The 26,636-nt window shown below is 39.0% G+C and overlaps 3 protein-coding genes across 9 annotated transcripts; all 3 read left to right on the top strand.

The window, feature by feature from the left end:
* The first annotated feature begins 189 nt into the window (after positions 1-189).
* LOC129107137 (nuclear receptor coactivator 7) lies at positions 190-15,598 on the top strand. 7 transcript variants are annotated; one of them, XM_054618535.1, is made up of 17 exons: positions 190-285; positions 979-1,168; positions 4,574-4,731; positions 7,030-7,100; positions 7,193-7,300; positions 7,386-7,487; positions 8,244-8,369; positions 8,479-8,663; positions 9,149-9,270; positions 9,703-10,293; positions 10,542-10,713; positions 10,823-10,970; positions 11,172-11,297; positions 11,435-11,587; positions 13,419-13,514; positions 13,604-13,677; positions 13,773-15,598. In XM_054618535.1, the coding sequence occupies exons 2-17, from the start codon at positions 1,131-1,133 to the stop codon at positions 13,906-13,908; spliced, it is 2,406 nt and encodes an 801-aa protein (XP_054474510.1). In that variant the 5' UTR covers positions 190-285; positions 979-1,130; the 3' UTR covers positions 13,909-15,598. The 7 variants fall into 7 exon arrangements, with proteins under 7 accessions (XP_054474510.1, XP_054474503.1, XP_054474504.1 ...); XM_054618528.1 differs by having other exon boundaries at positions 9,116-9,270; XM_054618529.1 differs by lacking the exon at positions 190-285 and adding an exon at positions 293-382 and having other exon boundaries at positions 9,116-9,270.
* An 842-nt stretch (positions 15,599-16,440) lies between these two features.
* Positions 16,441-19,125, top strand: LOC129107365 (adenosine 5'-monophosphoramidase HINT3-like). The gene is made up of 5 exons (XM_054618833.1): positions 16,441-16,560; positions 17,357-17,474; positions 17,823-17,892; positions 18,202-18,318; positions 18,637-19,125. Exons 1-5 carry the CDS (start codon positions 16,459-16,461, stop codon positions 18,647-18,649), a joined length of 420 nt encoding a protein of 139 aa, XP_054474808.1. The 5' UTR covers positions 16,441-16,458; the 3' UTR covers positions 18,650-19,125.
* A 775-nt stretch (positions 19,126-19,900) lies between these two features.
* LOC129107393 (adenosine 5'-monophosphoramidase HINT3-like) lies at positions 19,901-23,445 on the top strand. Its single transcript, XM_054618874.1, has 5 exons — positions 19,901-20,071; positions 20,153-20,270; positions 21,783-21,852; positions 22,011-22,137; positions 22,727-23,445. The coding sequence occupies exons 1-5, from the start codon at positions 19,985-19,987 to the stop codon at positions 22,772-22,774; spliced, it is 450 nt and encodes a 149-aa protein (XP_054474849.1). The 5' UTR covers positions 19,901-19,984; the 3' UTR covers positions 22,775-23,445.
* The last annotated feature ends 3,191 nt before the right edge of the window (positions 23,446-26,636 follow it).

Raw genomic sequence — 26,636 nt, 5'->3', positions numbered from 1 at the left:
CGCTTCGAAGTCCTATCTCATTTATAGTGTACACTGCATTACTGCACATTGTTAGTATGTGTTTTACACATGCTAGTAGAATAGGCCAACAATCAAATCTTCAACCTAACTAACCTTGACAGGAAATTAGCTTCTGGCTCACGTTGATTTAACCTTTTATAAAGTCTGGGGTGAAGACAGGCCGGTGGTGCGTTCATGTGTTCACAGCGCACATGACACCAGAGGGCGTCGTGAAGGGATAGCTTCATTTTGATACAACGCTAGCTCCTGGAGGATGCACGCAAGGTATGTGGGCAATGTTAGCCACCTAGTCTCTGTCCGATTAAGCGTTTGAATGCGTCGTTGTACTTCAGAGATTGCGCAAACAGGACAAAACTAAAAGGTAATATAAGAGAAATTACGCACAGCTGGGCCGAAACCAAACAGCCCTCACCCTCTCCACCAGGGTGCCATTGTCCTGTTGGGGATCTGGACCTTGTTCACTGGGCCTGTGTTTGCTTAGACCTGCCGCGGTGGAGCACATTGCTTTAACATTAACAACACTGATATGTGGTTAGCAATTTATATATAACACCTCTTTAAGATGCCGTGGATGCACTGCGGTTGTCTGATTTTAGTTTCATTTAAGGTGTGCGACACACGCGTAATTGATCGTTTGGTTAATCCTGTTGCAGCTAGCTGTGAGTGCAGCCATGATGGTCTGCATGTTTACGTCGACTGGATTTCCAAGCTGATGATAATTGACACGCGTAATCGTAATGAAGCATGCTTGTATGACACATTGTTGGTTTACTGTGGGGACATTAGGGAGCAGCAGATGTGTCTTTGATCACCCCCCCACCCCACCCAGTTAGGCTGCTGAGGCTTCACCACCAGCAGTTATTGGGATTTTTTTATTTTTTTTTGCATTTAATTGAATGTTGTTGAGTGAAGAGGGAGGCCGTGCGTGCTAATCTCCTCGCTTATTTCACTCTGCAGGACAAGGAAGAAGTGTGACAGGTGATCGTCCCCAAATCCGCAGGCTTGGACGCACTGAGCTGGTGTGAGAGTGTGAGAGAGAGAGTGTGTGTGTAAGGGTGGATGTTTGTATGGATGCGAGTGACTGCATGCAGATTTAGGACCCCGGCCTGATGGAAAAGAGAGACAGGAAGCCGGGATATTTTGCCAGGTAAGAGACTCTTTTGTGCCCATGACTTTGTGTCATTTGCATTTTAGTCGAGGTAATTTTCATGCAGCAAAAAATATTGTTAAGCTCCAACATTCAGCATGTTTTATGTTCTTATGACATATTGCTTTCAACCTAAAGTGGTACATTTAATTTGTAAATTAGTATAGATTTAGACTTTTTTCTCTTTAAGATGCCATGTAGGTTTAGTTTAAGTCAGTTTTGATTAAGAATCATTTATCCTTTAACCTTTGATTAGAATAAAAGAAAAACTATTTAAAAAAAAAACATGTTAATATGGAGAAACAGAATGACCAAATTTGGTTACAAAAGTGCACAGCAAGCTTTTTTGCTCTTCTCTATGTAACTCATTCCAGGTAGCGTATGCTTGAGTGTATAGTGAAAGTCTTCTTGAGTGACATTATGGCTTTTCCATTGTGCTGCGCTGTCGTTTGTACTTTGACAATCTGCCGTAAAGGTGAATTAACTCACCCTTAATTCTCACCTTTTTCATATCATGTATTGGTGCTGTTAAGTCACCTGTGTCTGAGCTGCACCCGCTCAAACAGCCTCATATAATCCGAGTCATGCGTCAGAGCTTCTTGACCCACAGGGATGATGTTGATTGTTAAATTGGATTTTAACATTATGTGAAACCGGATAGCAGGAAATGTGTGGAAAGAGGCTTGTCACAGCTATGGTTCATAGAACCACAAGGAATCCGCATTATGAACGAAGATCAGCTCTTTCCTTTTGACGTCTACACAGATGAGACGTAACAAAGAACTGCATGGTCCACTAATTAATATCTGCTGCCAGGTCTTTATTTTTAAAAAGATGATTGAATAATGTAAATGGTGTGTACTTGCTGTACGGTAATATGGCTTAAATGTGTCTAAATATCTTTAAAAACCTCTTTAGTATAAAGTTCCCTTCTGCTTGATCTATTAAATCACTGCTGCCGGTTCTACATCAACAGTATGTCATAGCGTGAGAGAAATAGACCTTACTTGTTTGATTGTTTTATGCCTAAAATTGACACACAGTTGCTCATAAGTAAATGAAGCTAAATAAAATAAATTGGCACAAACACTAGTGATGAAGGCCACCGAGAGGCTCATGGCAACTCTAAAGGAGCTACAGAGCCCCACGGCTGAGAGACACTGCACGTTAAGTTACTGTTGTCTGGGTGATTTTACACTTAATGGCTGTTGAGAAAACTTGCACAACATCCTGGCTGGTTTTTGCCATGAGATATGGGGGGGACACTGTAAATGAAGTGGGAAAAGGTTCTGTTGTCTAATGAGACTACAATCATGCTTTGTGGTCGTCATACTAAACTATATATTTTAATTAATCTAAACACTGCACATCAGTGGTAAGGTACGACTTCCACCATGAAGCAGCATGTTGGTAGCGTTACGATTCTGGGATGTCTCTTTGCTGCAAGAAAGTTGTGAGTAAAATGAGACCTGCAGTGCAGAAATATCCTTGTGGGGAAACTACTAGTGTTTGCTTGAGAACTTCAATTTATTTTCTAGCAACACAGCAGCACTTTGTTTGTCAAAGTAAAACAAGAATTTTGTCTAAAACCTGTTTTTTCCTTGTGTCCATATGCAAATAAAATCCATATAATCAACAATGTTTGTTCTACTTTTCATACAACAACAATAAAGTTACAACATCAACATTTTATCCGATAATAAGATTGTATCAAAACTGCATATATACAAAGCAACGACAACTTGAACACATTTGAATGACAGGTAAAACAAAAGAACATTAATTATCTCAAATCATGGAAACATTGATTTTAAAAAACGAAAAGCTTCTTGCTACCATATTTGCCTTGTTGTGATTATTTATGTAATAAGTTATGTTGTGTACATTGTTTTTTTTATTTTTCTCTTTCATTATGTTGGTCATGGATACACTGCTTACAAACTGAAAGTCAGAGAAAGGGAAACTTTGAGATGAAGGCTCGAGAGATGCTCTGTGAAATACCCCAAATTATAACAGGCAGATTGAGCAGATTCTTGAGTTCATCACTTCCAGATGTGTGCTGCTCAGTTATACTGGGAGAGAGACCCGAGGCTATGGGAGAGGCCTGAACTGTGTCTGTCCGCAGCCTTATCGACCTCCTCTTGCCTTTCCATTAAGGCACTCGAACACTTAAAACACTTCTCCTTACGTTTTTCTTTTATTCTTCCTTTGGCTGAGGCTTTGCAGGGCAACTCTGCACCCATCACTCAAAGATTGTGATAAATCAATTTGGTGTTATCTTTTCTTAACAAACGCATATCAACACTTCTTTGGGGCTCATCGGGCGAGCACTATCCTTTAAGTGCACCACTAACCCGTGGTTCCTCTGCACTGCAATCCCCCCCTTAAGATGCCATTTTTCAATATTGCTTCAACTATCAATGATTTAATGGGGTCAAAGGTACAGGCTGAGATGAAAACACAGCTGACACAGCAAAGTAAAAAGAGAGAAAAAAGTTAAAGCTCAATCCAATAACTTTGAGCAGCACCTGGACGCAAGGTCCAACAAACAAACAAGCATGGTATAAAATTACAAGTTGATATTTAATTGTGGAAAGGTCATCATTTAAAGCATTACAATGGTTTAATTGTATGCCTTTGCCAACGGCAACTTGTGAGACAATGGGCCCCTGGGCACGGACATGCAAAAGTCAACACCACCTCTCCTACATAGGAGAAAGACACACAGACTTTATAGTTGTTTATCCTCTTTTTGTAGTCGTTTTGTGTCTTTCTGTAGTTATTGTGTCTCTTTGTGATAGTTTTGAATCTCTCTGTAATTTTGTTGGTTGTTTTGTAGTTATTTGTCTGTAGTCGTTTTGAGTCTCTTTATAGTTGATTTTTGTCTCTCATTCATTATGATTCTCTATGTATTTGCTTTGTGTGTCTTTCAGGTAATCGTGTCTATCTTTGTAGTCATTTTGAGTCTCTTTGTGGTTGCTTCTTGTCTTTTTGTTGTTTTGTTTACCCTTTTCATAATTGTTGTTAGTCTCTTTGTGGTATTGTTTTGCATCTCTTTGATGTTAAGATGTTGGTTGTTTTTTTTTGTATCTTTGTCATTTTATCTTTTAGGTTTCTTTGAGTCACTTCCTTGTTTGGATACGTCTCTGTTAGTGATGTTTTATAGGTGAAGGCCAGGGGGACTTTGACGTTTTGCGCCCCTGGGCCTGTGCCCACTAGGCCCGTTCCGTGATCCATCCACTGCCTGTGCACATGTTCATGCATAAAGTGTATAAACCCAACCTGTAAAAGCCGTCAGGGGCATAAGTTGTAACAAATGTAAACAAATAGTCATCTAAACTCCTGTTTTCTTTATTTTACGAACATTTAATATATATGACCATCTCTCCTCTGGCTTCCCATCAGGCTGAAGAGACGGCGACAGCTCAAGCAGAGCCAATCGGATAAGAATGTGACCGAGCAGAACCCGGCTGTTATTTCCTGTCCAGACATCCCGAATGACAAGGACCCCAAGAAGAAGACCGACCTGCAGAGAATAACAGCAAAGCCCCATGCAGCCTCAGGTAAGACCTGCAAAAAAATACACCGTGGAGCAGGGAGACTACTTTTTTTTATATTCCTTTATTGATCCCCATGGGGGAAATTCAAGTGTTGCAGCAGCTCAACTACACAGAAACAGATAATAAATACACATATTATACAATAAAATAAAAATAAAAATAGAATAAAATAAAAAATAAGAATACAAATAAAAAATGTACAGTATATCCACATGGGGGGGCCTGGTCAGCATGATGACAGACTGTGGTCTCCGCTGTTGTTGTACAGTCTGATGGCAGTGGGCACAAATGAGCGTCTGAAGCGCTCCGTCCTGCTCTTTGGTAGAATCAGCCGATGGCTGAATGAGCTGCCCAGCTGCCACAGTTCCTCATGGAGAGGGTGAGAGGGATTGTCCAGGATGGCTCCGAGTTTGGCCTTCATCCTCCTTTCACCCACTGACTCCAGACTGTCCAGCTCCAGACCCACCACAGAGCTGGCTTTCCTCACCAGCTTGTTGAGCTTGTTGGCATCTCCAGTCCTGATGCCACCACCCCCGCACACCACTGAAAAGAAGAGGGCGCTGGCTACCACAGACTGGTAGAATGCCTTGAGCAGTTTATTGCACACATTGAAGGACCTCAGCCTCCTCAGGAAGAACAGCCTGCTCTGTCCTTTCCTGTATAGGGCGTCAGTGTTGTGTGTCCAGTCCAGTTTATTGTTTATCTGCACCCCAAGGTACTTGTAGGACTCAACCCTCTCCACTTCCCCTCCCTGAATGAAAACAGGGACAGGGGGGCTACTTGTCTCGCTCCTCTCGGTTTTGATCAGACACATTAGCTATTTGTCGTCTAGCTGAGCCTTTCACAACATTTCCTGAGATCAGGACTCTCCCATCTACACAACGATGAGACAATAACTGGATAAAGTCCCTGCAAATTTCTATTTACTCATAAATATTCTAAATATTTACTCATGTCCATGTCAACTAGTGGTATTACTATTTAGTCCCCTTCTCTTTTATTCAACTACACACGGGTACTCTGTGTTGGGAAAGACCTCAGCAGTTTTAAACAGGAAGTTGCATAACCTCTTGACCCTCTACCCTTTACAGTTGATGATTGCATATAAGGCATTGTATTCTCAAAGTTTGTGATTACTGAGAGTTGTTGCTAGTGTTGAATCACAACAGAAATGCTGTAAAGCCTTTCATTGCTACTATTGTGACTCTTAAATGTCAAAGAAAATCACTTTTTTAAGGTTTTTGAGGATTTTGTCAAACAAAGGAGTAAATTGCTGAAATAGACCACTCATAATTATTTGATATTAACTACATTTTATCAGCAGGCTATTGAAATCATTGAGAAATTACTAAAATAAATGCTTTGTGATGGATGAATTTCAGTGTAAGCTAGTTGTCAGGACATAGCTTCATATTTGCACAACAATAAACGTAATATAACCTGCCTTCAGTGATTGCTACATTATACATCATGCTGTCATGTGTTTCTGGGTTTGTTTGCAGCATAAACCATCCCCATCTCATATTGACTGTAATAATTGACTATAGTCATGCGTGCAGTGGGTCAGCCAGCTGTGTAAACTCTGCAGTATGTGTTTTAATAAGGCCACAATATTGTTACCGGCAGCCCATCAAATCAAATATGATTTCCTGCAGTGTAACAGACAAACAAAACATAACACTTTAGGTTATTGCCTGCAATTCGTCCTAGTAAACTACCAGTCACATTGTAAATTAAGGAAATAAGCAGCAGTGTTTATAGAAGTGGCAGCGGTCCTTTCTCTAAAGATCGGTCCAGTACAGAGCCGCTAGAATCTGGCTGTCTAATGCTTAGTCATGCCCTCTTTCCTCAGAGGAGGCAGCAGTGTCATTTAGCATTCAGGGAGTGGTACACTAAAAGCTTCTGTGTTCTCTACAAGAAGAAAACGCTGACTGTGGACCTTGTCTACGACAAGGGTAAGATTGTGTGTATGTGTGTGTTTATGATAACTGCTTCAGCATGTGTGGGGCAGTGTTTTAAGGCTGGATAATGATAGGGGACAAACAAACACTTGTACTGACTCACAAGGCTATCGAGCACAGACTAGTTATAAATAAATATATCTTTTTAGTGCCCTCTATAGATGCCGTTTTAATTTTTTAATGTTTATTTAGCAACCTAGGAAGTGTGAGATAGACTGAATTAGACTATATATTTATCTTTCTTACAAGAATAATTGTGTTTTTTTTCCATTTGAGATTATTCTCAATTTGTAGTTTTCCTCAGTCTATTTTTTTTTTTCATTTTCTGTTTCCCTTCTAGACGATGGCTGTAAAAGTAACAATCAGGCAAAGAGGGAGAAGAAGAGACCACCAGGGACAGTGGAGTTCATTGTGAGTAAAACTACAGTGAAAATACATTTAACAAACTGACTTATAAGCAGAAAGGTTGTAGTTTTTAAAAATGAGTTCATTTCTTGTTACAGGTGGGACCTCATGACTCCCTCAACAGCATCGCACTCAAGTTCAACGTCACCCCCAACAAACTGGTCCAGCTGAACAAGCTCTTCTCTCACAGTGTCTACCCTGGTCAGGTGAGAACCTCGGCAATAACAACCTCTGCTTGATTATTCCTCCGACTGTCTGACCATCAGCTGTCCATCATCATCGTTATTGCAGAAGCTGTTCGTCCCCGATGTGAGCCTGTCAGAAGCTGACCTAAAGCCTCAGAGTTCCTCTGATCCCTCCTGTACAAATGGCCTATCGGAGAAAGCATCACATGTAAGTCAAGAGTAGTTCACTAAGAGTATCAAGCATTATGCAGTACTTTACAGGAGCAATTAAGGGACATTTTTCTTATAAAGTTGTTAAAAGGCATATGAAAGGACGTGTTTTCTGTCTGAATCTTTACTATGAAACTCTCCAAAAAGGCAAAAATGCCCCCCCAAAAAACAAAGATAACCTCTTTGGATTGTTATTTGGTGTATTTGTATTGATTATACTTTACTTCAGGGTCTGTTCATATCAGCAGGTAGTGGTATAAATGGTCTTTCACCAATTATCTTAGGAGTTACACCGTAGATGATTTATCTTTTCTTGTGTGTTTTCAAGCTTTGCCCAAAATTGTCTGTCTACACTGGTTAGTTTTTTATGTTTTACTAAAATGATTGCTCTGATGCTACAAAATGTTTTATTATTTTCTTGTAGTTAATGTTCTGATACCCTCCATGATGGATTACAAATGAAATCTGGGGTATGAGTGAGCAGTTTTTAATGTAAGTGCGATAACAATGTAGAGTGAATATTTTGCAACAGAAGGGTAATCAGATTGACCAGCATTTGGCAGTCAAGGGAAAAATCTCAAGGGAAAAATCTCAAAACATTTTGACCAATAGACAAATCGATTCTTGGTCAAACAAAGTGAGGAATAAATCTCTGGTGGCTTAAAAGGCTGGTGAGAGCTGAAACCACACGTTGATTCAACTCCAAACGATCATGACAGCCAGGTCTCTGATCTGTCCTCTTAACTCCCTTCAGGACGGCAGGTCACCCTGCAGGTCAACGATGTCCCTCCGACGTGAGCTCTCCCCGAACTCAGAGGACGAGAGCCCGGCAACGGTTAAATTCATCAAGATGAGCTGCAAATATTTCACTGATGGCATGGTAAGAAGCCTGGGAAAATACTTCTATGACCACTCTTGTGTTGTTTGTTTTTCATAATTGCTCCCCCCTCAGCACCGCAGTCTCTCTGTGTGTTATTTCCTCGTTGCAGGGTGTGGTGGGAGGCGTACTGATCGTGACCCCCAACAACATCATGTTTGACCCCCACAAGTCCGACCCCCTGGTGATCGAGCACGGCTGCGAGGAGTACGGCCTGATCTGCCCCATGGAGGAGGTCGTCTCCGTGGCGCTCTATGACGACGTCTCGCGCATGAAGCTCAAAGATGCTCTGCCATCGTAAGAACGCCGAAAAACCGTCTCGCTTTTTTCTCATTTCCCTCTTCTGGCTAACGGTTCCTCTTTCACTTCTGATTCCTCATTTCTTGTTCCTCCTTCCAGATTCTATTTTTCTTTTCCTTTTCATGAATTAAACTGTACGAAGTCGTTTCCATTAACAGGAAATTTCACTTTTGAGTAAAGTGAAAACACATTTTATAAATTACTTTTGTTTCCACTGGTCTCGTTCTATTTTTAAATCTCCAGATGTTTTTCCATTTCAACATATTCTTTTATTTGTTCTTTTATAAATGGTTTTACTTGCTGTTTTTTACATCACATATGTTATTTTGTTTTGTATCATTTTGGTCATTTATAATTTCTGTTTGCACTTTTTTCTATTTTTGTTTTTCCTCTTTTCATTTTCATCCTGGTTTGCGGTGCGGTTTGTGTGATGCCCCGTGACCCCACAGAGACCTACCCCAGGATTTGTGTCCTGTGTACAGGCCCGGCGAGTGGGAGCAACTGCCGTCAGAGCAAGATCTGAACCCCTTCAGCCGCTATAAAGCTCTTGATCCGAAACGGCCAATCGTCTTGGACGACATCGAATCAACCCTCTCAGAAACTGGTAACAACATGTGTTCTCTAGACTGTAGTTGGCTGTAGTGAGTCCATGCTCCGAGCTGTTCCTCTTTTTAATCTTAGTTATAAATGAAATCACTCCTAGTGGGTTTTTACTCTTAATTATGACTTTTTATATTTATGTGTTTTCCTTTCCACAAAAATGTATGAATGAAAGTAGCTTGGGAATTTTCAAATTCAGCTTAGTGGCCAAATATTTCTGTATAGTCAACTATTGAGCATCCAAATTTGCCTTTAGCATGAGTAAAATAAATCTGTTTCTTTTTCTTTTTTCTGAGGATTATTCTTCAACAAGCCAAAGCTTTAGTGTTTTTTAATAAATCAAAAATGAAATCTGCAGCTTGATTGATAATGAAAATGCCTTTTGACAAAATGTTTTGATGTTTAACAAAGAATTATTTCATTTTCTTTGTACCAGCGAGCACAGAGGGCGAGCAGACAGAGAAGTCTCCCTCAGACGAAGGATTCACAGAATTGGAGCCGACTGTCAACGGGAGCACTGAAGAGGCCGAGGGGACGTCCTCCAAAACATCCGGCATCGTCATCAGGGACCAACAGGGACCAAGCCGCCCGGGCCGGGGAGACTTTCAGGACAAATCGATTCTTGGTCAAACTAAAGTGAAGCTTGACGATGAAGAGGATGAGGGCGTAGCTCAGAACAGCTCCATCGAGGACGGCGAGTCAATACAATCCTCTTTAGAGACTGAAAAACAGGGCGAGTCGCGTGATAAACCTTCAAACCAAGAGGAAACCAAAGACACAAAACCTAAAGGGACCGAAGAGCTGCTAAATGGTGCACATTATGAAATCATCAGCGCACCAGTGGACCAAAACAGGAAATTAAGCCTGAGGGGGACTTCTGTGGTTTGTGGGGAATCGAATCCTAAGAAACAAAGCCCAGACAGACCAGCAGGGGGGGCTGAACTCAGTGAGGAGGAGAGACGGAAGAAAAGCTACGAGGCGGAAGTGAAGTCATGGCTGCTGGAGAGGATGCAGGCTCCAATAGAAGGTAGGAATTATAGACTGAAAATTACACCCACGGGTGGATTACACCATAACTGTAGTTATTGGGCATTTTACATGTTAAATATCTGAAATGAAGTGTCTCCAGATGTTCACTGAGGACTGCATAAAGCCCTCTTTGTGTACAACATGAACATTTCATGGCTGAAGGGAGCTACAATAATTTAAGGAGTGAAGCATTCAACTAATCAAACTCTCTTTCTGTGTTTTTCCAAATGTTCCTTTTCTCTATAGACATGCTTTTCTCATCAGAGGAGAAGAGTAAAATCCCACCGATGTTCCTGTGCTTCAAAGTGGGGAAGCCTATGAGGAAGTCCTTTGCCATCGGTATGACCTCTAGTCCTGCCCACTCATTTGGGGGCCGGGGGAAACAGCCGGAGTACTGGTTCGCTGTGCCACAAGAAAGGTGAGGCGAAGATAGATGATACTCGACCCTTCTCTTAGATTACAATTTGTGTGCTTTGGACCAATCCAAAGTGTGTGTGTGTGTGTGTGTGTGTGTGTGTGTATTCTAGGGTGGACCACCTGTATGCATTTTTCGTCCAGTGGTCCCCGGATGTGTACGGGAAGGAGGCTCGAGAGCAGGGCTTCGTTGTGGTGGAGAAAGATGAGCTGGACATGATCGACAACTTCTTCAGTGACCCTGCATCGTGCAGCTGGGAGGTGAGCTCAGCAGATAAGGAGGCAACATGCTTGCGCCGCTATTCTATTATAGTCATAAACAATAATGCCATGTTTTTTAACTTTGCTTCAGACCTTTGACATGTTACAATAAGCTTCATTTATGACTGTTTGCCTGTTTTGCCTTTGCGTCATTGATTTATCTAAAATGTTGACTTGCTCATACGCCTGTTTTGCATAAAGATCATCACCATCGACGAGGCCAAGCGTAGGCAGAGTTTCAGCAGCTGTGACGGAGAATTGTCATTGGATGCGCTGCCCATACTCAGTGATACCAGTGATCTGATGCAGGACACACACATTGAGAAGGTCATTTTTTTATTTTATTTTAATCCGTTAAATAACCACAAAGAAAAATCCAGTTACTGACGAAGAACTTTGTGGCAGAAACGTGCAACATGCTGAACGGTTAAGCCTCATACTCTGATGATGTGTTCGCCCTCCAGCTTGCCTGTCGCTTGCCGGCCCGTGTGCAGATGTACCCCTGGAGGCTGGCCTACAGCACTGTGAAGCACGGGACCAGCCTGAAGACTCTGTACAGGAGCCTGGCAGACGTGGACAGTCCCGTGCTGCTGGTCATCAAAGATATGGATAACCAGGTAGATAACGGTCCGAAGGAATGTACTGTATGTAAATGACTGGCTGATGATCCTGTAGGTGAATAGCAGTCTGAGGACATGGTCACCGATCATCATGTTTTTGTTCATCGGCTTGATACGCAGGTTTTCTAACAAATGCAAAGAAGTGATATTGAGAAGTTATTTTTCCCCTTTAAGAACTGAATGACAACACAACCACTTGGCAACAATGATATACACTTCCTAATTTGATTTTCATTTTGAAAAAACAATAACAAAAAAAATGGCATTTTCATTATTTCTACTATTTCCGTAGTTTTAAGGACTATTTAAATCCATTATTTAATAGTTGTCTCCTGAACGATTATCATTCACCTAGAACGACTAGATTAGTTTAGGTTATTTGCACTGGGACTTCATTCTCCTGCCGTGTGTCGAGCCGGTCACTGTGTTATTATAAGTTAAGGTTAACTGAGTTCTCCTGCTCGCTGAGGCGTGTATACATGTACCAGGATGCATTAAGTGCGAGCACCTGATGCCAAACAAGAACATAGCGTGGCTGAGTCGGGCCTAGTCCAAACCAGCGTTAATCAAGACAGAAACAACTCTTTATTATTTTACACATTGTCAATGGCCGCGCATTACAGCTTCACAATCAAAATAAAAGCCCAACTCAAATTCGTTCAGCATTTTGCTGAGAGGCAACTCAACATAAGGGTTTACATTAACTACAAAAACTACTCGCTCAATGGTAATCTGCCCTCTCGGCCCTACTGGTACTGGTTGTCTTTTCTTCATGGTCCTGAAGGAGGCCTCCAGCACACCTCCGTCCAAGTGAGGAGTAACATTTTAATTTATAGTAAGAAGCGACAGACTGTCTCCGCTGCATTTCTTCAGCAGTATAGTCTGGTTTGAATATCAAGATAAAACACTGTAAAATGTACACTGTAAAAATCCTCGTCCATAACATCCTCTGTACTCATATTTCGGGATGCCATTTTTGCTGTTGGAATCATAACTAATTTGCAATACAAAGGAAAAGAACATGGCTCTGTTTATGAGCGGTATCTAGAGCACGCCTCCTGGCCTCCCAGAGAAATCCAGCTGAGAAAGCAGCCTGTAGCTCTTCCTACCACCATCGACATCTCTGTCCCGTCTAATGACGGTGCTGGATGCAGGATGAACTACAGATTTTGCAGCTGCACCACAAACACGCAGAGAACTTTGGCAACAATTGCAGGTGTCTTTCACGCTATATCCCTAACTCGGATAAATAGAGATGTTGTTGAAAATCTGCAAATTTTCCCTTTTTAATGGACATCTTTTCATGTCCTAGAAGGTAATAATAAGATTTAATTGACACACTTGTCATCAAAACTAATTTAAACTGCAATCGTGTGTAGTTAGTGTTTATTTTATTAAAATGTATATTTATATGAATCTCCTCTTTAGAAACCAGGAGCTACACAGTATTTTTCAAACAGGTCTGTTGGTGTGTCCCAGTTCCGGGGCTGGGTCTTTATTATATTAGCTTTTTTTTTTTTTTATGCTGATAAAGATGCATTATCCATCTACATTCTCAACCCCATCATGAAGCAAAACTACCCAGAGCAACACATTGGGGTATTTGGTTTGGAGTTTTGTCATGTGTGCATGATTTAGAAAAAAACTAAACAATGTTGGATATTGACGACACTTTCTACACTGCAGTAAAAGAGAAAACAGATTAATTTCATATATTTGTAAAACTTCACATGACGGTTTTAACTACTAGTTGAAACAGTTCACTCCTGTTCACGATCATTTGTTGAAAGTCTTTTAATCCTTAAACTGAATCCGACTCTTATCACAGATATTTGGGGCTTTCGCGACTCATCCCTTCAGAGTGAGCGAACACTGCTACGGCACCGGAGAGACATTCCTCTTCAGCTTCTGTCCTGAAATCAAGGTTCGGATCAAGTTAGTTTAAGAAGTCAGTTTAGGTACTTAGTTTTATTCCACAAATAATATCAAACATTGCTTGCTCTCGATCTTTAGGTTTACCGCTGGACGGGGGAGAATTCTTACTTTGTGAAGGGCAACACTGATTCTCTTCAGATGGGAGGAGGAGGGTAAGAACATCTACCAGCTACACTGCAGATTACTAGCTAAAGTGTTGTCCACCTGTTTTCTAACTCTCTAACCATCTGCCCTCTCTCCTCTGCAGTGGTCAGCTGGGTCTGTGGCTGGATGCTGAGCTGTTCCGAGGAACCACCAACAAGTGCGCCACCTTCAACAACCAGCCCCTCTCCGCCCAGCAGGACTTCAACATCCACAGCGTGGAGGTCTGGACCTTTGAGTAGCCTCGCCTGCTCCCAGCTACTCCTGTAGTCACTCCCAGCTCCAAAACCCCCCCCAAGTCTATTACGCACCGCTCGGAGGCAAACCTAGCCATCCGGCATTGACGCTAAATGTTCTGTGAGAGAAGCGAGTGCGGTTGTTACGTTGACTGGAAACAGAGAAGGGTTTTCTGTTGGCTGTTTCTAGGTGGGGTTTGACCTGCAGGTAGGTTGGCCAGTTCACGTCTGGGTCCTCCTTCCTTTAAAGGTGGAAGTGTGAGAAAATGTGGTTGCTCTCAGTTCATTAGCTGCCTTAGACATCCGTCAACGCCTCCAGCTTCCCCAGCATGCAGACTGCCATAAGCTCATGAGGAGAGAGAGAGAGAGAGAGAAGAAGGATGCTTATGTTGAGGTTATCCTGAAAAAGGATTTTATGTGTGTATTAAAGAACAAGGTATCCCATAATGCATTTGGTTAATTTGTGCAGAATTAATGATGTAATTAGTATATTTGGGAATGTACAGGTTTATGTGAAGACAAAGTGAAGTTTGGAATCTTTTTTTATTTAATTTTTACGATTCAATGAATTTCATACTTAAAGGTTGTGTAGTTTGTCAGGGAGATTTTTTTGGGATCCTCCAAAATTAAATTAGCTTTCAGAGCGGGAAAGGTTGTAATTGTTTACAATGGAGGTCTTGCACTTCCTCTGAGCGGTGTCTTGTTCTCTTATTTTTTAGGGTTTTAGATGACCTGAATGAGAATGATGCATTGCATTTCCTCACAACTACATTTTATGTTTTAATTCCCCCGTACAATCCAAAACAAGCGGTAAAACCAGGTTTGCAATGACCAAATATGTTCTATTTTAATTTCACAGTTGTTGTGAGCGCATTATATTTTATAAAATATTTTAGACTTTTTTTATTTTTAAAATTTTATTTTTTCATTCTGTTTTTACAAAGAATGCTCGGTTGTGGGTTTTTTTGTTTTTTTTTTTAATGGTTGTATTTTTATAGAAATGTTATGTTAAATGGTTCTGTTTCTGATTGGACCCGATAAGCACTATTGATGACTGTTTGTCAGTATTGAATTCATATCTCACGCCGAATGATTTTATCTCTTTTTTTTATTTTCATCTGTTTTGGTTGTTTTTGTTCAGAGAGCCAGTAGAGGTTTAACATGACATCACTTTGCACTACAAGTTTAATGGACAGTCAATGCTGTGTTGTGGCCCAGTGTAATCAAGAATTGCTTCAATGTCAAATTTAAACTGAATGTTATTTGATTACCACTACAGGAGGGAAGCTTCCTGTCCAACCACAGGTCAGCCTCTGCTTTACTTTAAAATGGATGTAAAAGGGAGGGTTTGTTTTTGCACTCTGGTATGCCACTAACTAAAGATCCAGATCTACTAACACGGAAAAGAAAAGTTCATTTATATCTTGTGTATCCGATACAGGCTTGTAGTGCATGAATGTGCGATACTGCAAGACTGCATGTGTGACATCACTGTTGTTATACCTGCCATACTAGTCACTCATACCAGTTATCGCTTCATGTGAAAATGAGCTTTGTTGTCTTGTGTTGTAACTGTGAATGCTCCCTGAGTATTATTTCTCGTGAATCCAAAACTGCTGTGATATCACTTAGGATCTATTTATTGTGTTGTTATAGCAAACACATTTAAACCTAAATAAATGTTAAATATATACATATATGATAATGGGTTGTGTTTATGTCAAATTTGTATCATGTTAATTTACATTATTTTTTTTGCCATTCAGGGGGACTTAATGTCCTGAATATATTCATAAAATAGATTTTTATTATATAATACCAGTGACCCAATGCTGTCTTTTTGTTGTTAATCTTGTTATTTACTGTAATCAAGTCAGGTTAGATTCCCAGAAAAGAAATAATGAAATTGAAAACCTGCAGTGAAGAGGTTTCACTCCACCTCTGTTTTCAGGCACTGCAGTTTAATTTGTTAGACCTTAAATGTAAGTCCACATTGAATCTAATTGTATTTTTGACTGACTATAAGTTATCCACATGCCAATCGTACATTTATGTATCTTTATAGTAAATATCTAAACTTTGTGACACTGTACCACATATGTACAGTTAAGTCACAAAAAAACCAATTACTGAGTTTTTCTCAAAATATCGCTACATAATTTAAACTGCAAGGAGAACGAGAGAACTGTACGTGAGCTGACCCTTTCAGCCATTTCTGCTTCATTTTTAATGTTTTAATATTTGCAAAGCAAGCTGTTGTCATCCTACAGTTCAGTATACATGCTTATGACTACTTACCTTAACAGTTAAGATCACAAACAAGAAGTTTGACATTTATTAAGATGTAATTAATTGGATTACATTTTGTCCTGTATGATACCTTTTTAAATATTGTTTACTTCTGTTAGGAAAGCCAGTAAAAGGTTGTGTTTTTGTATACAGTCCTAGAGAACACTTAGAGAAACTAAAATCGGTTATCGATCTTCGCAAACATAGACGATCTTCGGCACGTTTACAGCGTATAAAGAGCATCGAGTCGAGGAGGAAATAAGAGATATGGCTGAACTCAACTCAAAATCAAGAACTGAAACTGTAGAAAGTTGTATTTTCTGTTCCATAGCCAACGAGCAAGACCAAATGACGGAAGTAATCAAAAAGGTAAGACCCTTAGAAAGAAAAAACATGCAGAACTGCAGGTAAAGCTTATTATAGACTGTATAATCTCACTTTTGCAGGTATGATATTACACTTTTGTATGTATTTGAGTTAAATAAGCTTTGATTAAACGTAAGATCTCGTGTTCCTTATTAGAAACCACTCAACTATAACACATTAAAAGTACAACAAAGTAGGAGCATCATTTTAGTTTGACAAAAACTTTTATTACATATTTTTGACTTTACTGGAGCTTTCAGTCACACTTCCTATCTTGAGTAATAGCCCCCTGCATCTCAGACGTGTTGGGTTTCTGCTTTAGGTTGTAGTGGTTAAAAAGTTGTTCAAGTCTTAAGTACACACAAAAAATATATATATTTAGTTGTAGGGCACAGACGGTCATAGAAAGGGCAGGGGATACGTTTTGTGACAAAAAATATGATCAGGCAGGAAATTAATACAAATAAAATACTTGATGGTAGAGCAGAGACTGCATCATAGAGGGGGTAATATATTTTGTCAGACTGTAAGAGAAGCCAACTGCATTACTATTATTATTATTATTATTATTATTAGAATGAAACCAGGTGGGCTAAACTCTCTCAACCTGTGGCAACTTCGTTCCCACACAGCGAAAGAAGAAGTGCCTTTAAGCAAACAAGTGACCTTATACCTTATAGTTCCTACTTTGTGCACACAACGGTTACAGATGGAATACACACATTTCAACAATACTGCATTCACTAGCCTGTATGTTAACACATGTGTTTCCTCTCTATATCTCCATCCCCTCCAACAGAACGAGGAGCTGGTGTGTTTCAGAGACATTGTCCCTGCTGCTCCTCATCATTACCTGGTTGTTTCCAAAGAGCACATAAGCAGCTGCTTCTCACTGCAAAGGAGACACGTTGACCTCGGTCAGTTACAGCAGATCACTGCAATCTAGTATAAGTACTGCAAATACCACCAATTATTCTGAGCTGCTAAAACTACTGCTGATTATACTCCAACTACTTTTATTACTCCTTACAGTAGGATTCTACTTGAACTATATCTATCACTGCTGCTGAAACTACTTCTGCAACAATGCTACTGCTACTTCAACATGTACTAATACACACATGTACAATAGCACCCCTATTCATTTTTTCTTCCTCATCTGCTTCAGTTTTATATGGTGATATCTAAGCTATACCTCTTTTATAGTTTTATCTAGTCAGATCTTTGAAAAATAAATAACTAATACAGATTCTTGTATCCAACAGTTGAAAGGATGGCTGAAATGGGGAAAGCTGTTCTACACGACCAAGGGATCACTAATATGAAGGACATAAGGTAGATGACGACAGGTAGTGTGTGTGTGTGTGTGTGTGTGAGCTTAAATGAACATGTTTAAAGGCATAGTTCGACAAGACCTTCATCAGCAAGTGGAAAGTGTATTTCAAAATGTTTTGGGATAAGTAATGGAAAAAATGTAATTGTTTGAAATGTATGATTCACCTTTATTCTCAAAACTAACTATATAGTTGTAGCAAAGGTTGTTATTTGCTGAGGTGTTTGATTCAGCTGTTCAAATTTCTAAAGCTGCACTTTGACTTGCTTGTCAGTGTGCGGATCGTTACATTGACGTGTTTTGCGCCACAGGATGGGGTTCCACCAACCTCCCTACACTTCAGTTAAACACCTCCACCTCCATGTGCTCGCCCCCGCCAGCAAAATCTACAAGATCTTGGAGTATAAGTTCATTCCAGCGTCCGACAGGTTTGTTACTGTGAGTGTCGAGGACTACAATTTCCACTTTCCTTGCTCCCCATTTTATTTATTCTCTGATAATATTTCCGTCATTGCAATGTTATCCATGAAATGGCTGTGCAGTTACTGTTTAATACGGTGATCTAGAAAGTTGCACTTATACTACTTTTTCTTGTGTTGCTTTCATAAACTACTGTGATCAAACAAATATCAAAACAACAGATGTAAATGTAGTTACTGAAACACATGTAGTGACTTTCTTCTGTGATCTGGACCATTTATTGACCTTAAGTTGCCCCATCCAAATTCATGTTTTTCTATTTGCAGGAAAAATGTCTGAGGAAGAGTCTAAAGGGTTATTCTCTACCAGTCAAAGATTATTTGTGTTTTTCATTATGAGACACTACAGTGGCCCTGCGATAGACTGATGACCTGTCCAGGGTGTACCCTGCCTTCGCCCATTGACAGCTGGGATCGGCTCCAGGCTGTTGTTGGCTTTGTGTGTATGAATTGTCAAATGAATTGCACTTTTATGGTCAGTGATATATGAAAACACTGGATTGACTCCATTGAACTCCATGTTTCTGCTTATATGGGTTTGTTGTGATATTTCTTATAAGTTATAAATTATTTTTGTGCAGAATTTTGGTTACTCGTGTGCATACAGTGTGCTTTTGGGATTGAAGAAAGTTTCTGTTTATTGCTACAAAAGACATCTTGGAAAATACTCGAACACATTTTCCACTGAAACAAACCAAAAAGCCACAGTCATGTTACAATATTACCCCCGGAATAAAAACCTGCAGTGGAATATAACCTGCCTCCATGTTTTTTGTGCATCACTGACTTAGTGATGATTTGGTTAAACACATTTCTTTATATGAACCATGTACACACATCTATAAACTGAAATAATAAAGATAGTGACACAGGGCCCCAGGCATCAAGAGTTTATAACAACCATGTGTTTAATGCCCTAATAATGTCTGTTCGTATCATTCCTCAGTGGTGCATATTGCTTATAAATAAAAAATAGTTATTTTGGAGCAAAAATAAGTCTCTTAATTCACTGTCATTAGTTGCATCGTTTAAGGTGAGTTTAAAGGAAAAGTTCCTCTAAAGCCCACTAATTAACACAATAACTTGAACACAGTGAGAAAACCACGTGTTGCAGTTTTTTTAGGGGGTCTATTTGTTTTTTGACCACAAGTCACAACTCTGCTGATGTCTCTAGCAACCAAGCAACCAGAAGCTATTCCAGGAAGTGACTGTGTCTTGCTAAAGAAGTATTCAAAACAATAGGAAAAAACGACACTTTGCATGGTCAAACAAACGATCGAAAATATATAATGCACCTTTTTTTAAAAGCTGTATTTCTACTCTTTGTGCTGAATTTACCTAACCTACTCCTGACTAGATATTAACGTGGTATCAATCTTGTAATCTCGGCTCTAAGGAGTTTAGTAATATGACATGGGAATTTACGGGGTTCCCGTGAATGCAGCATTGAACAGGTCACCACGGTTCAATGCTGCATTCACGGGAACCCCGTAAATTCCGACTCGATTAGCTCTGTCAGCGGCTGGGTGTCCTGACCGCAGACACGCCCAGACTTTATCGGTATTCAGACTCAACCAAACTGAGCTTTTAGATTAAGACACATATCTAAACACAAATGGGGACTCAGGACGCCTCTGGGAGAGAAGACTGTCCTTTCTGCCAAATAGCAGACAACCAGACTGACACGGACGTCCAGCTGAGCGTCAGTATACATACTCTTCTTTATGAATGAAGTTCAACATCTGTAAACATTGACTCTTCCTCTGTGTCTCTCTCCATACAGGATGATGAGCTGCTTTGTTTTCGTGACATACAGCCTGGAGCCGCACATCATTACCTTGTTGTTCCCAGGACGCACATCGACAACTGCAAATGTCTTCAGGAAGACCACATACCTCTGGGTGACTTAACCTTAGTAGTTCAATAGACACAGATGAGTCAGAAGCCTTTCATTCATTGCAGGGGAAAAGACTGAGAAGTCCAATTGTTTGAACGTGACAGGAGAGTTGAGTCAAAGCAGGAAACTGTAGAAATAACCCTTAAATTCTGATGTTAGTTTAATTTAAAGTCTCTGCACCCAAGTGAGCTTTATTAACTTGTTCACACTTACAGTACCATTCAAAAGTTTGGACACACCTTCTCATTCAACTACTTTGAAGAATCTAAAATATAAAACATATTCTGGTATTATATATTGCTTATCTCATATGTATATGTTTATTTTATTTCTTTTTTATTATTGGTTTTACTATCTTATCTTATTTTCATATACTATTTTATGCTTATTTATTTTATTTATTTTATTTATTCACACTGTAGACAACATGAAATATATTATTTCATGTTGTCGACATTTATAATATAGTACCATTCAAAAGTGTGGACACACCTTCTCATTCAACTACTTTGAAGAATGTAAAATATAAAACATTTGTTTGTTTACCACCTAATTCCATATGTGTTCCTTCATAGTTTGGATGTCTTCAATATTAATCTACAATGTAGAAAAAAATAAAAATAAAAATAAAGAAAAACCATTGAATGAGAAGGTGTGTCCAAACTTTTGACTGGTACTGTACATTACTGTTAGTAGGCATCCTGTTATTAATCTTTCAAATCTTCAATGCATCCCATCATATTCAGTGATATTATTGTGATTCCTCTTTCTTTTAAGTACCGTGACCGTTAAGCTTGCATTTTTATTAACTGTTGAGTATGACCGCAGCACAGTATTTGCGGCTGAAGTGTTAATTAGACGCTTAATGCCTCAGGAAATTAACTGAGGGGGGTCTCGTTAAAAAAGCCATGAAGGGGAAGGTGAGAGTTAAAGAAAATATGCAATATAAAACATATTCTGGTTTGTTGAGCATTTGTTTGTTTACCACATAATTCCATATGTGTTCCTTCATAGTTTGGATGTCTTCAATATTAATCTACAATGTAGAAAAAAATAAAAATAAAAATATAGAAAAACCATTGAATGAGAAGGTGTGTTCAAACTTTTGACTGGTACTGTACCTGTAAACGAAGCTTGAATGTGTCCTTATTTTTGGTGTGATAATGGAAACATAAAGCCATTCATTGAAGAGGTCATACTGGGCTTTATTACGTCCCAGTGGCATATAAAATAATCCTTTCTGATTTCAGTAAAATTGCCCAGTGGAACAGGAATAACCTGTTTTCCTCTTTAAACATATATCAACTTTATTCATACTTAAACTGTGGATGGTACTATTTACTTATAATTCTATTATTTTTGCTCCATGTCATTTAATGCTTATTGGAATACCTGAGATACTGTCCCTTTATAGACATGAATAAGATGAGTGATAATTTTACACAGAAAATATACTATGTACTCTATTTGTAAGCTGTTTGATGGGACCATAATGATGTGATTTGTTTGTTGATAGTGGAGCGGATGGTAGAAATGGGATGGAGTGTACTGAAGAAGAATAAAGTCAGCAACATGGATGACGTCAGGTAAACCTATCTCCTGAGATGACATCAGAAGAGTTGTGACTTGTGGTCAACTTTCGATATGATGTTCTGTGTTTTTTCCCCTTCACAGGAATAATTTAGTTTTAAATGATTTCATTTGTTTTTCACGATCTGTTCAAACCCACATTGACTCTGTGCAGGATGGGGTTTCATATTCCTCCATTCTCATCTGTTCCCCACCTCCATCTCCACGCTCTGGCTCCAGCCAGTGAGATGACCATCAAGTCGCAGCTACGATACGGACCCCAGACTCACTGGTTCATCACAGTGAGTGATATCTTAAGTAAAAGCACGAAAACTGCTTTGTTGGCTTTAAATTGTGAATATATTTAAACTTTTGAATTTACTTTTTAAATGCAATATCTAACACATAGTGTTACCAGTATAACAAATAAGGTGTCTGTTGCGACATTTCCAGAAACAAAAATAAAATTGAAGTTTTTCTTCATTGTAAACACACAAAATTGAACTATGCACACTATTCTTAAAACTTGAAGCATGTGTATCAACAAAATGACTCTAGATTACTAAAAAGAAATACTAAATCATCCAGGACATAAATCTTAAGGACTTTAATACATGCTGCGACATCATTTTTAAATTAGCAGCTTTTTATTATTAATATTTTGATTCAATTTTGTAGTCAAAGTTGTTCCTATCCATGAATGATGTAATAATTGACACATGAAAAAAATCAAGTTTTTATTTTGGTGGCATCCTCCAGCCTCCCTGTACACAGTACAAATGTTAAACATTTTTATGTATAAATCTAATTTATGAGCACTTTTTAATCGCCATTACACTGAACTACAATATTGAGAATACTGCACACGTTCTTTGTTTTGCTCTGTTGCAGGTCGACAAAGTGCTTTCTCAGTTGAAGACACGTGGCAAGGTCAAATGAAGAGATAAAAAGAGTCTGAAGACTTTATTTTATTTTGACGGGTCATCCCGCTTCACTGAGTGCAATTTTAAATCAGTTCACTACCTGACTTGACATTATTGTTTTAAAGAGTTATAATGGTGTTTATGTATCCATGCTGCCTGATGATTCATATGTGGGGGAAAATGAAAAAAAGGCTCAGTTTTTTTAAGTGGAAGCTGTAAAAAATATTTTTTAATAACGGATTCTAGTCCAATTAAAAATAATATTGTGCAATAGAAAAGGATAATTACAGATTTTAGTATATGTATTATTTATTTAAAATCAAACATCTGGGACTAACTTGAAAACGCATTGATTAATAAAGTTAAAGAAATAATTGAATTTGTACTTTTTACCACATTAAGTCAGTATTTATGGGGATGCTGAATCATTTTTGTTTATTTTTCCATATCTGTTTGTTTATATGAAGTGGATAACTTGAAACAGCTGCTTATGTCTTTAATATATTTGTGTAACAACCTATTTGATGCTCTGGAGTACAACCTATCTTTAAATATTAATATAATTGTATACAGCGGGTAAAATAAGTATTGAACACGTCACCATTTTTCTCAGTAAATATATTTCTAAAGGTGCTATTGACATGAAATTTTCACCAGATGTCGGTAACAACCCAAGTAATCCATACATACAAAGAAAACCAAACAAATAAGTTCAGAAATTAAGTTATGTGTAATAAAATGGAATGACACAGGGAAAAAGTATTGAACACGCTTAATGAAATTTATTTAATACTTGGTACAAAAGCCTTTGTTGGTAATGACAGCTTCATGACGCCTGGAGAAACTAGTCGCATGCATTGCTCAGGTGTGAGTTTGGCCCATTCTTCCACACAAACAGTCTTCAAATCTTGAAGGTTCCGTGGGCCTCTTCTATGAACTCTGATCTTTAGTTCTTTCCATAGATTTTCTATTGGATTCAAGTCAGGTGATTGGCTGGGCCATTCTAGCAGCTTTATTTTCTTTCTCTGAAACCAATTGAGAGTTTCCTTGGCTGTGTGTTTGGGGTCACTGTCTTGCTGAAATGTCCACCCTCGTTTCATCTTCATCATCCTGGTAGATGGCAGCAGATTTTTATCCTTCCTTCAATTATATGATGTTTGCCAGTGCCGTATGCTGAAAAACAGCCCCACACCATGATGTTCCCACCTCCAAACTTCACTGTTGGTATGGTGTTTTTGGGGTGAGGTGCCATTTGACCTCCAAAAATTAGAAAAAAAGAGTTCAATTTTGGTCTCATCTGACTAGACTTTATTCTTCCAGTATTTCACAGGCTTGTCTAAATGTTGTGCAGCAAACTTTAAATGAGCTTCAACATGCTTTTTCTTCAGCAATGGAGTCTTGCGTGGTGAGCGTGCATACAGGCCACGGCGGTTGAGTGCATTACTTATTGTTTTCTTTGAAACAATTGTACCTGCTAATTCCAGGTCTTTCTGAAGCTCTGCACAAGTGGCCCTTGGCTCTTGGACAACTCTTCTGATAATTATTTTCACTCCTCTGTCAGAAATCTTACGAAGAGCACCTGGTCGTGGCCGGTTTATGGTGAAATGATGTTCTTTCCACTTCCGGATTATGGCCCCAACAGTGCTCACTGGAACATTCAGAAGTTTAGAAATCCTTCTGTAGCCAATGCCATCAGTGTGTTTTGCAACAATAAGGTTGCGAAGGTCTTGGGAGGGCTTTTACCCATCATGAGATTGACACCTTTCTTTTTATAGGCCATCAATTACTGATAGATTTCAGCTGGTGTCTTGGTTTTCCATGCCTTTTTGCACCTCCCTTTCTTCATGTGTTCAATACTTTTTCCCTGTGTCATTCCATTTTATAACACATAACTTAATTTCTGAACTTATTTGTTTAGTTTTCTTTGTATGTATGGATACTTGGGTTGTTACCGACATCTGGTGAAAAGTTCATGTCAATAGCACCTTTAGAAATATATTTACTGAGAAAAATAGTGACGTGTTCAATACTTATTTTACCCGCTGTATATTTACTGAGAAAAATGGTGACGTGTTCAATACTTATTTTACCCGCTGTATATGATTTTAATTAAAATATCTTGAAAAGCTCCAAATAGTGGGATCATCTCTGAGAAAGTCTTATTTTTGCAATAATAATGATTACTCTCATAATTGCTGGAGAAAAAAGGCTCCTAATGCCTGTCTTTGTTTCTCTGCCGGCACCTACGCTAATGTCTGAACAACACTGTTTGGAGTGAAAACACAGAATTCATTATGAGAACACACAAAAACCCCAATTTTAAATTACCATGAGAATACTTGAGGTCCTAATGGGCCTGAATTCAGAAAACAATGTCCCAAAGGGTTCCTTCAGTTTCAGTATTTACCGTATTACTGCATTATGCAGTTTGTGCCAGATGGTGCATAGATCTCTGAAGGGTTTGTTGGCAGGTTTTTGTTTCTACCTCAAAATATACATGGAGACGTGACAAAATTTAAATTAAATCTCAAATATACAGTAAATCAAGATGCATTGCTGGTTTTCAAAACAATGTCAGTTCTTTCTGTGAGCCACTGGATGTCCCTAGTGTACCTTGTTTTCTGTTTTATGGAGGGGAAACATGCACCAATGGGCTTCAAAAGCTGACACTCCATCTTTTCTATTACTTATTTAAAAATGATGAAGTAGGAAAGAGAAACAAAACACATCCTCCCTGTCAATTTAGCCTTTTTCTAATACTGCACTCTCATGTTCAGTATCTTCATATTATAGTACATAAATATATACAGGTCTGTGTTGTTCCTAAAAGCTTCTGTGAAGAATCAATATAATTTCTGTTGTCATTGTTTGTTAGTGCTAAGATTGAAAAAAAAAAAATCTTCAAAGACATGTCATCCAGAATTTGCTAAAAATGATGAAGAAGTCATCCAAAACTATAACGTCTGTCATCAACAGCACATGTCAGAGTCTGCAAGAATCTGTCACACAACAGTCGGAGCAAATTACATCATCTCTTAGATCAAATGCTTTTCTATCTTACTTACTCTGAATGTGCAAAGAAAGCACAACTTGTTGGCATCTTAAAATAAAATAAGATAATCCTTTATTAGTTCCGCAGCAGGGACATTTACAGGATTACAGCAGCATAGGGTATAGTGCAAACAAGAGACATAGTAAAAAAAAACAAGATCAAAAATCAGTATTATAAATAGCAAATAAGCAATAAAAACAGTAAAGAATCCACAATAACTGAAATATTATATTATTATTATTACTATTATATTCCTTTATTGATCCCCATGGGATCACCCGAATGGGAAATTCGGGTGTTGCAGCAGCTCAACTACATAGAAACAGATAATAAATACAACATATTATACAATAAAAATAAAATAGAAATAAAAATAAAAATATATACTGGTATATGTCATCTTATCAACCTTGGACATGTTAACATGTTAGGAAAGCCTGAGAAAAAAATATTGAGTTGGCAGTCAATAAATGTCCCATTAACCATTGTGGACAAAAGGAAAGTCAATATAGGAATATGCATCCTATGTGCACAAAATGTAAAAAACAAAAAAGCACATATGAAGGAGTTGTGAGTGGATGTAAACACAGACCAACAACGCCTGGATGGATGGATGCTGAATTATTTATATTATAGGGAGTCTGTTTCATTTTCGGTTGGAGAAAACTGAAACCACAGCAGCCGTCGACGACCTGCTCTCCCGACTGGTGACGTTGGATTCTTGACATTCCACGTCACATGACGCGTCCTCCGCTGCGCTGTAGCCCCGCCCCCTAGCCCCGCCCCTTAGCCCCGCCCCTCCCCTCCCACCGTCAACAACTGGATT

Source organism: Anoplopoma fimbria, chromosome 18, assembly GCF_027596085.1.
Source record: "Anoplopoma fimbria isolate UVic2021 breed Golden Eagle Sablefish chromosome 18, Afim_UVic_2022, whole genome shotgun sequence".
NCBI classification, from domain to species: domain Eukaryota; kingdom Metazoa; phylum Chordata; class Actinopteri; order Perciformes; family Anoplopomatidae; genus Anoplopoma; species Anoplopoma fimbria.
Note: the sequence above shows the minus strand (reverse complement) of the source record. Positions and strands in the feature narration are given on the sequence as shown.